Source organism: Benincasa hispida, chromosome 12, assembly GCF_027475165.1.
Source record: "Benincasa hispida cultivar pf3 chromosome 12, pf3_genome.v1.1, whole genome shotgun sequence".
NCBI lineage: Eukaryota > Viridiplantae > Streptophyta > Magnoliopsida > Cucurbitales > Cucurbitaceae > Benincasa > Benincasa hispida.
In genome coordinates, this window is record NC_143489.1 from 49,358,038 (window position 1) to 49,369,462 (window position 11,425).

The window sequence follows — 11,425 nt, forward strand, 5'->3', positions numbered from 1 at the left end:
TCTCATTGGACCAATTTGGTTAGATTAACATATATCATCATGCGACATAGCAAAAATCTAATCAAGCCAAATCTATGATCTAATTAATGAATTGTGATCTTAGTGTTTCTAAACTACATATCAAACTGCAACACATGTTTATATGAACTTTGGAAATATATGTATAAATCCCTTAACTATGCTACACAAGATAAATAGAGAACAGTAAACACGTAAGTTTTGAAATAGAATTTAGAGATGAAAACGGATTAATATCTATGAAAAATAAAACTTAAACATGATAGGAGAGAGAATATATTAAAACTACATAATTTAAGTGATGATAATGCTCTTATTGTTGTTGTTGATATCTTGAATTTGGGTTTCATTTTGATGCTTTGGAGTAGTAACCACTGCAATGTCTTTCAATTGATCAAGTTGTTGTAGGCTTTGAGATGGTATCAATTGAAGGCACTTGTTCATCTCTTTGCTTTTGCCCCACAATACCATGTATAAACCACATACAATCAGCACTGCTCCAACTACACTATAATTTACTCAACAACAACAACACAAATATAAATTAGGTCAACAAAATTTTCATTAATAATGTATATTTTCACATGATAATACATGCAAATTATTGTATATATGCTGTATACTTAATCAAATAATGCTAGGTATATGTCAATGCATAGTTTAGGCTTTTTTTTTTTTAATGACCATTTTAATCTCGTTTGATAACGATTTCATTTTTAGTTTTTAAAATTTATATTTCTTTTCCCTGTCTACCAATGATTTCACTATGGTTTTTCAGATGTTTTAAAAAATAACATTTAAAGTCTTAGTAAAATTTTCTGAACACAATAGAGAATTTTGAATGTTTAGGGTGACTTTTTAAAACATGAGTAGAATAGGAATAATATATATAAATATTTACTTTTATGAAAATGAAAACAAAAAACAAAAATTGATTTACCAAATGGAATATTAATTTTTAGTTTTTGAAAATTGTGTTCAAATTTTTTGAAGCTTCTTTATAATGTCTTTTATCAAGAAAATAAAATATATGTTAATGTCCAAATTTCAAAAATAAAAACAAGTTTTTAAAAACATTTTTCAAACTTAATTTAGATTTGGAAAACATCACAACATGTAGACAACAGAAATGAAGAAACTAAAAGTATTGCTTATAAAATTAATTCTAAAAAATAAAATGATTATAAAATCAAAAGTTATATCAACCTATAGTTGTAAATGAAGATGGCACACATTACACAAGTGATCATTTGGATCTAGCTAAAGAGAATAGTTGCATGATGTTACCTTAATTTAGAAAAGAAAACTTATGCACCCATCTCTTGTATAGTTGACTTAATTCAGTTATCCTAATAGCAATGTGCTATGTGACATTTTTTTAAAAAATTGATTATTTTTAATTCTATTTTTAGTATGTAAAAAAAAAAAAAAAAAGAAGTATTGAATTAAGCTACACCTAATTATTGTCCTTTAATAAAGGAGTTACCTGCCAAGGTGCAATTTTTCATCGAGACAAAGAGATCCAGCAATGGCTACGAGGAGAAGCATAAGAGGGCTGAAAATAGATACATACAACGGCCCTCTCATACGTACGCACCATGCCATTACCGTCACCACAGCTCCCGTACCCACGATCCCCTACACCCATCAACTTTTAACTTAATTTCTCCATTTTCAAAATAAATATTGTTCTTGTCATTTTTTGGACTGTGTTCAAATATAGAAAAATGAGCCAAAATATTAAAAAAATATGACAAAATTTTAGAACTATCGATAATAGACGTACGGCAAATGCGACGGTGAGAAGCCTAATATTCCAACCTAATTTCCATTGCTTCCCATCCCTCTCCACACAAATTGATATCACTATCCCTTGAATTGCTCCCATTACACACATCACTGCGGTGCTCGAGTACTGGCATGGATATATTTTCGTCATTTTTGTCTGCACCAAAAACAAAACTTATACACCATTGACCAAATACTATTCTAATTTCTTTCAACTGCCTCTTAAATTAATTACCTCAAATTTATTTATAACATACTTTAATAGATATACACATTCTTTTTCCCTTTTAAAGAGTGGGAAATCAACTTATCTACTAAACTATACATTTAAATTTGATTCATATGTGTTCTTCATTGTACCGAGTTTCACATTTTATTAATTTTCAATTCAACATTTTATATCGATAGTCCTTAAAATTGGCTAATGACAATATATGACAACCTGTTAAAAAAATATAGATAATTTAAAAGAAGAAAAAAAGTTATATTCAAACACAAAGAGACTCTCTTCTTGTCTTTTTTTAAAAGAAATTAACTCTTGACCTTAAATTTGTCAAATTATATCAATTTTGACCTTAAAATTAGATAAGTGTTGTAAATTATAATTTTGATCTAAAACTTTAAAAGATATTATAATTTTAACTTTCTAATAAGTCTTGCTCTAAATATCATTAAATGAATTATAGAATATATACATAAAACATGGCATCGACGAAAAAAAAGTAGAGCTATATATTTTATTAAAATTAATGAATTTTGATAATTTGTACTTTGATAAATGTAAAACTTTATTTCATTTAAATTAATAAATTTATATAAAAAAAATTTACAATCTAGTTCTATTAAAATTTGTGAGTGAATCAGCGACAATTCAATTTAAAATAAAAGATTTTTTGAGAAATTTTGATTTTTTTTCCTTAAAAAAAAATAATATAGAAGTAGATAGAGAATAAAGAAAGAATTTATTTAGTTAACCTGAAGGATGAGCCAAAAAGAATAAGAGAGGCAGCTAGCGAGGGCGAGCAAACTTCCCATCACAAAATTCTGAGAAGGAAGATTTTGTGCCACGTGTCGTCCATGTAGAAGGTCAACGTGGGTTGTCCAAATGTTAATCTCTAAGCCTTTGTAGAAAGTGAGAATCATGGCCCCACCAATCCCCACTAATGTTCCTGCCACTTTCGCCATCCCTTCCTTCTTCTTTATGTTCAACTTTTCCATCCTACACATGTAAATCTTTCTATATATATCATCCATTTTTTACTAAATACTACGTACTAATAAGAATAGTAAATTATTACCGTTTATTTGTAATAGACAGTAATAGACTACTATTTGTATTATCATGATAAACACAGAGAGTAACATATCGAAGTTTATTGTAGATATATTGTAATATTTTACTATTATTTGTAAATATTTTCAATAGTTTTGTCATTTAAAATAACTTCTCATTAATTAATTAAAAATATTATTATTAGTTAATTAAATTTCACTATTTTTTATTACTGTTAAAATTAAATTTAAAATTTTATTTCTATTTAGTTAATTAATAGGACATTAAGAGACTGAATATTTACTGAAAAATTGAGATTAAAAGTATAAATCTTGAAACACGTTGACCAAATTGAAGCAAAACTCAAATTTCAAAGGTAAGATTATAACATTTTGAAACTTAAGAACTAAATTGAAACAAAACTAAATATGTAACATTTTCAAACTTTTAGACTAAAATAGAAACTATATAGGGTTGTTTTCCAGTATTACAAAATGAATTAAAATATTTACATGATATAATAAAATTTCACTGTCTACTATTTTGTGTCTATTTGTGTCATGATAGACAAATTTCACTGTCTACTATTTTGTGTCTATTTGTGTCACGGTAGACACAGATAATAGTCTATACCAGTCTATTGTAAATAAACCGTGATATTTTTCTATATTTGTAAATATTTTCAACAATTTTGTCATTTAAAATAAATTTTCAAGTATTATTATTTATTATATTCAAATGAATGAATATTTTTTTTCCTATTTTATGTTTATTTATTTATTTATTTTTGTCTCTCATGATCTTTCTTCCTCCTCCCAAAGTTCTCACCTCTCCACTTGTATGGCTGCCATCTCCCCCACTTCCTCTAACCTTCTTTCTCCACTTTTTTCTTTTTCTTTTCTTTCATCTCCCTTTTTTCTTTACTCCTTTGTTCACATAAAAAAAAAAATATTGTTTTATTTTTCTGACCTGAAGAAAGGAAGGAGAGAAAAAGTAGGGGAAGAGGAAAATAAGAGAAGAGGAAGTGACAGAGGGAGAAAATGCACATAATAAAAAGAATACAAATTTATTTTCAAATATTTTAAAATATTTTCTTAAAATAAAGATGTGTTACATCAACTTTATTCTTTTATTATTTTTTTTTTAAAAAAAATGGCAGGGAGAATGAATTCTACCAAACTCAAATATTATAGACATTCAAAAAAAAAAAAAAAGAAGATAATTTTCCCAATTTTAATTAAATAAACTAAAATAAACAAAATCTCACCATTTATAATAAATTTACTGTTTAAACTTTCGGTTATTTCCAAATAAAGGAAAATGATCGAAATTATTTACAAATATAGTAAAATGTTACTATCAATAAGTGATAGAAGTCTATTGCAGTGTATCACAGTCTATCATTAATAGATAGTGACATTTGTTATATTTAAAAAAAAAGTTAAGTAATTTTAACATTTAAAACAATTACCACAAATTTTCACTAACTAATGAAAACCAAATAAAAATATAAAAATTGTGTTGAGTTGGATGGAATTAAATTAAATTACATAGAAATGCTTTAATAATAAAGAATATAACTAATATCAAATAAGTTTTCTTAAAATGCTAATGTAATCACTGAAGTTTTAATTTAGGATAAATGTCAATACCTCTAAATTTTGGGGTTGTATCAATTTAAACTCTAAAGTAAGAATCATTCATTTTAAACTCTAAGTTTTGGGGTTGTATGAACTTAAACCTCAAATTTTAGGAATTGTATCAATTATTAGTCTACCCCAAAATTGAGGATTTAAATTGATACAGTTATTAGTTTAAGGTTTAAATTGATACAACAGCCAAATTTTAAAGATATAAATTGATATCGACCCTTTAATTTATTTGAATTAACATTGACCAGTCATTAATTCATGTTTATTATTACATCAAATTCATACTCTTAGAGTAATTACACAAAACAAAAAGATAAATAATTTATTACTACGAAAATTTATTTTCATGCATAATTAAATACAGTCATTTTTGTTTTTAAACTAAGACATTTGTATATAGTGCTTTTCTTCCCCTTTCCAATATCCAAAGTTGAATTGATTTCTTATGTTAGGCTTTGTGGATGTTTACATCACTTGCAAAAACTTTGGGTCTATTTTTACTTCTCTTTGGCCTCCAATTCCATGGTATGAAACCAAATGAAAGTCTCTCTTTTCCTAAAAAAAAAAGGGTTTTGGTGGCTTGTCCAAAAGTAGAAAGACTTGTACTAATATAGTGGACTTTGAGATCAAATAAACTAATTTTAAATTTTTAATAAAGTGATAGTGATACATCATACGTAGTTATACATTTTGTCTTTTTATTGTTTTCTTTTGTCAAATTTTATCCTTTATAGTTAGTTTAAAGGACGGTTTTTAAATATAGAAAAATTAATCAAAATATTTACAAAATATAACAAAATTTTATAACTATCAATGATAGATGTGATAAACACTGATAAAAGTCTATAAGTGTCTATCAACGTCTATCATTGTTAGTTCTAAAATTTTGTTATATCTTATAAATATTTTCAACAATTTTACCCTTTGAAATAATTTACCTAACTTCAACTTAAAAACCATATAAAATTTTTGCTCTAAATTTTAAATTTCAACCAAAGTTATGTTTTAAGACTTTGACAAGTATCAATAAGTGTATTTAATCTTCAATAGACACTCATTTTTAAGTATTGCCGATATTTATTTAATGAATATAAAACATATATCTAGTGAGGAATCAATGAAGTTTCCAAAGAAACTAGACAACATAGTTGGGAATTTGTTGGAAGTTTGTGAATTTTGAAATATTTATTCAATTACCAATCTTGTGTGTTAATCATACCTAAATATGAGCAAAAAGTGTTATTTTTTTTAGTCTCTAACAATCAACAGTACTACCGAAAACCTTTCTAAATTAACTTTTAGTGACAATACGAAATTTATTAAGATAATTCCGTGAAGAAAATAATAGAAGATTTCAAAATATTAGAGAAAAATTGAAGAAACAATATATATTTTTTTAATTTTATATCTAGCATAACCATTTAAGTTAACATTTATAAGATTTAAAACATTACTATAATTTATAAATATGTAAATCACACTATTCCATCCATTTAAACTCTAAAGAAATTGATATAAAGTGACACAGAATATATTAGGTATGCAACTTTTGTTAAAGTATTTTCTTATGTCAAACTTTTATGAATTTGTGATTTGTATCATTATACTATGAATCCAAATTGAACCAGATGTGACCAATCAAATCTGGTTAAATTGTTTTAGAAAACAAAAGTTTATAATTTATGGAGTGGACAAATCACTCGCTTAGTTTGTTACTATCTCATATAAAATTATAAAAGAAACTTAGTATAAATTAAAGGGCATGACATAGTTTTATTTCAACACTTTTTTATTTTAAAATTTGTGACTGTACAATTTTTTATTTTTTTATTACAAATATTTGGTTCAGCAAAAAGATTCAATAAATGTGAAATTAACTTTCAAGCTTTAAATTTGAAAACAGGTTTGTGATTTTTAGCACTCTTTGTTGTCTTGCGATTTGTGGAACTTTTTAATGTGATTATTAACCCAAATATTTCAGTCTTATAAAGATGGTTTAGATTGGAAAGTGTTACCACTTAATTAAAAAATTGAATTGGGTCTACATTAAAAAGTATCTCAAACATAACTCGATTTCTTGTCTATAATTATTTTATCCAACACTCTTAACTTAAAAAAAAATTACTTTTTCTCTCTAGACATTTAGAAAGTTAATCCAAACACGTAAAAATTAGGATAATTATAATGGTTAACAATTTTAGGAATAATAACTAAGTGTATAGTAACATTTTAAAAAAATTGTAAATATAGCAAAGTTTATTCCTATTATTGATAGACTTGTAAGGTCTAATGATAATAGATTTCTATTGTTGATAAACATGTATAGTCTATCAGTGATAGACCACCAATGTTATTGTCTATCATTGATAAACCATGAGAGTCTATCAGCGATCGAAGTTTACTTTATTATATTTATAAATTTTTTAAAAATATTACCATATGTATTAATATTTGGAATATAATTGCTATATTTGCAACCTTCTAAAGACAGAAAAAGAGATTGCATTTGTTTGTCACCTGAAGGAGAGGGCGAGAAGGAAAGTAATGGCTGGAGAGAGATTTTGCATGGCCGAAACAAATGTTGCTGACGTCATTGCCAGACTCTGAACGTATAGATTTTGACTTAATGTTCCTCTGTCCAAATAAATTGCAATTCAAATCAAACTAATAACTCTTTCCCTTTAAAAATTCAAAAAAAAAAAAAAAAAAAAAAAAACACTTTTATCCTAAAAGTTTGAGTTTATAAAAATTTAGATTATCGGCTTTCAAACTTACGTTTTAATTAACTCTTCGTTTGGAAAAATAGTTTATTTGGTTTAGTTAGCTTTCCATGGATAACAAAATACTAGCATTGACATTTCTTTATTAAAAATTATATTTTGTAATCTTTTTAAATACAAATATACAATATCATTTTTTTTTTTATTTTACTTCTTTCTTTTTTCTTCTCTTTAAATTTTATAGCATTGGGAAGTTGCATGTGACAATATGGAAAAAAAAGAGGAAGAAGAAAGGAGAAAAAAATAATGTTATCAATAAGAAGATGTATTAGATACAATAACAAAAAAATTTAATGTAAAAAAAAAAACTTCTAAATTTCGGATTTAAATGCTTCTAAACCCTAAACCTCACACACCAAAAAGCGATAGTTAATCGAAATTACTCACCCAAATAATCCACAAAGAAATCCATAGAAGAGTATCGACCATGTCATTTTTGGCCTTTTATTTCTGCGATGAACAATGTAAAGAGAAACTCACATTATATCAAATCAACGACAACCATTTCCATATAAACGAAGAAGAGAAAAAAAAAAAAATACCTTTCGAGAAAAAAAGCAAGGGGAAGCATGAAAATGGATGCAAATATAAAACGAAAAGCAATGAGAATCATCAAATTCATTCCATCGTTAACAGCTAATTTGTAGAGAACATTAACTCCTGCATAAATCGATTGAACCAAAGCCATGAGAATAGCGGGTTTGGCAGCATGCAAGCTATTGCATATTCTCCACCCCGACTCCATTGCCAAACAAAAACCTTAACAATTTGATTTTATTAATTATTAAGAATATGAAAAGGCTGTTTTTAATTAATATATATAGTTCCAAGTCTTCAAGTTTATGTGTGTATTTATTGACAAGAATTATGGAAGAAGAAACATTGAACACTTACTAAAATGTATGACATCATTGCTTTTGCAATGGATGACATGTAATAAAGTGTTGTTTGAGGTGCCCTTTCCCAGCCTTTTCTTCTAGATTTCTCCCTTTCATAATTTTAATACATTACCAAATTATGAATCCCTTCCCAACCCTTACCAATAAAATTATTATTAATAATTGGGAATAAAAGTTTGTATCCATGTTATAATCAATATACATTTATTTGGGTTTAAAAAATATTTTCTCTTTATTTTATTTTTATAATAAGGTGTGAAATGTTGTTATTTTAGGTTATAAAACGTATTTTTCGTCTACTATTAATTAGAAATAAATGGTGTTGCTAGTTTAAGTGGTTGGAAATTAGTGAAAATTAGTTTTAAATTTTTTTAAATTAATTAAGAGATATTGATATTAAGGATGAAAAGTGAGCATTTAGTAAAAAATCAAAGATAAAAATTGTAATTTTCAAGTCTTAATAATCAAATTGAAACCATATTGAAAACATGGTAAAAATCTAACATTTTAAAATATAGAGACCAAATATAAATTAAACTCAAAATTCACAGGTAAAAGTATTATATTTTGAAATTTAGAGATCAAACGAAAATCAAAACCTAAAATTTTAGGAAAAAAAACTTGAAAAAATGTAAAAATTGACACGTGGTACCATACGAATGAGTCTCGTAGTTGGTCAACCAGATCAAAGGTAGCCCAAATCCACCCCAATTTAAATTCTACTTATATAAATGGGTTAAAAATTACTTTAGGTCTCTCAATTTTCATAAAGTAACAACTAGTCTCTTAACTTTATATTATAATGATTTAATTTATATACTTTTTATTAATTAATTTAATCCCTACTTTTAGGATATAACAACTTCGCTTTTGTATTTTTGAATTTTTTATAAACTATAATAAGGGATCTAAGAAACGGTAAAGTTTAAAATTTAAATCGTTAACTAATAAAAATTGACATTTAATTTTAATAAAAAAATTACAATAGAGATAAAAATGTTACAAATTTAATGATACATGAGTCAATTGTTATAAAAGTGCAAAGCTTAAATTGTTCCAAATTTAATAGTATATGACTAAATTATTACAAAAGTGAAAGTGAAACTAACTAAATTGTTACTTAGAAGAGTATAGAAACTAAATTGTTACTTTTGTCAAAATTTATGGATCAAAAGTGTTATTTTAACTAAATATATAATTTTGATCCTAACGAGTTATGTACATTACCAACCTAATCATATACATTTCTAATTTCAAATAGTTTTGACAAAAAGATGAGATTCTAATTTTTCATCCATTCTTTTTTTTTTTTTTTTTGAAGTATTGTAATTAAAGTGTGGTGTGGGGGAATCGAACCTCAAATTTTGAGGTCAATAGTACAAAAGTTGAACTATGCTCTTGTTGACAAAATTCAATTTTATGCTTAACCAATATATATATTTTTCTTTTTTTATTCAAAAGTAATTAAAGTGTGAGATGTGAGAATCGAACCTCAAACCTCAAGGTTAATAGTACATGTGACAAAAAGATTAGAGATTCTAATTTTTCATCCAGTCTTTTAATACAAATGAGATATGAGTATTTAAACTTTGACCTCGAAGAAGTTATTGTATTTAATGTTTATCATTTTCAAATCTCAAAATTGAATCTTATAATGGTATGTATATTACTCTCTCTCTCTTTAACCATACGTGAGGACATGACAATAAAATATTGTTGATAATAATAGAAGCATGATTAAAATTTTGAACTAAGATATTTGTATGTTTTCTTATTATATCTTTTTATTCTGATTTTTAGTCAAGGAAGGCAAGGACAAATAGCACAAAAATCTTCGAAACATATTGTCAGAACTAGAAAGTAGAAATTCTAGATATTCATTAATTTAGTTTGTAAAACTTACTGATACGGCTACTACTTCGTATGAACTTTAAATTGATAAATGGTACACAACTACTTCATCAATAAAATTAAACAATATTGAACTCAAAATACTTTTTAGGAGCTTAAGCAATCAAGCGAATATTTATAGGGGTAAAGCACCTGAAAAGTGCTCTATATGTTTTTAATTTAGAGTTGGCAGACTACTGCTTCGTACGGTTTGTACTTTAACCTGATAAATTGTCAGACAACTGTTTCACGAATCAAATTTAACATTATTTAACACTTTATTTTCCTTTAAACAATGCTTCGTACTGTTTGCACTTTAAACTGATGGTTGGTAGACAACTGCTCTATGAATCAAATTCTACGATATTTAGCTTGATCTAAAATACTTTTAGGAGCTAAAGCAATCAAGCACATATTTATAAGGTGTAAATCACTTGGAAAGTACTTTATTTATCTCTAATTTAAAGGTTTTTTTTTTTTTACTTAATATTGTTAGATTTGACGTTGTTTGTTAGTGATTTTTAGAAGATGAGCAAAAGAATGAAATTGGGAGTTCAATAGAGTGAAAATTGTCCATTTTTTCCTAATAAAGACAAGAAAGCTAATTTTCCATAGAATGGATGAAAAGAAGCATAAAAGTGCTAAAAAAGGGGCACAACACTCTATGGTACTATGCATGGTGCCCAAACCCAAAAGCAAGTTTCTAGGCAGCACCACAACACTACGATCGAAATCCGTGGGTGAACACACGAAGGCATCGCAGCACCACAAAGAAGTGTCATGACACTGCATAAAATCTCTATTTATTCTAGGGCTATGCAGCCATTTTATCGTATTTTGGAGGCTTAACTGTTAGTTGATTACAAGGTACAAATCAAGGAGTTACTGATGGTTTTCATCGATGGGGCTTACTTCGATAGTAGTTTTCCCCCTATCCTTTTCACTTCTTTCTCTTGGAATAGTTGTTAAAGTGTATGAAAGCACGTTTTCAATAATGATGAGTGACTAGACTTTTTGTTCTTGGGTGTTGATGAACTTGTTTATCGATTCGAGTATTGCTTAAACCTTTTAAGGCTATTGTTTTTCAATGTTATTGTACTTTCTCTTATGTTGATGGCCATCAAT

General features: G+C 26.4%; 1 protein-coding gene across 1 annotated transcript; it reads right to left on the reverse strand.

The window, feature by feature from the left end:
- Positions 1-137: 137 nt before the first annotated feature.
- LOC120068038 (WAT1-related protein At1g25270-like) lies at positions 138-8,339 on the reverse strand. Its single transcript, XM_039019709.2, has 7 exons — positions 8,054-8,339; positions 7,899-7,961; positions 7,249-7,365; positions 2,782-3,025; positions 1,805-1,963; positions 1,505-1,656; positions 138-526 (listed from the first exon to the last, which is right to left on the reverse strand). Exons 1-7 carry the CDS (start codon positions 8,254-8,256, stop codon positions 313-315), a joined length of 1,152 nt encoding a protein of 383 aa, XP_038875637.2. The 5' UTR covers positions 8,257-8,339; the 3' UTR covers positions 138-312.
- Positions 8,340-11,425: the final 3,086 nt, after the last annotated feature.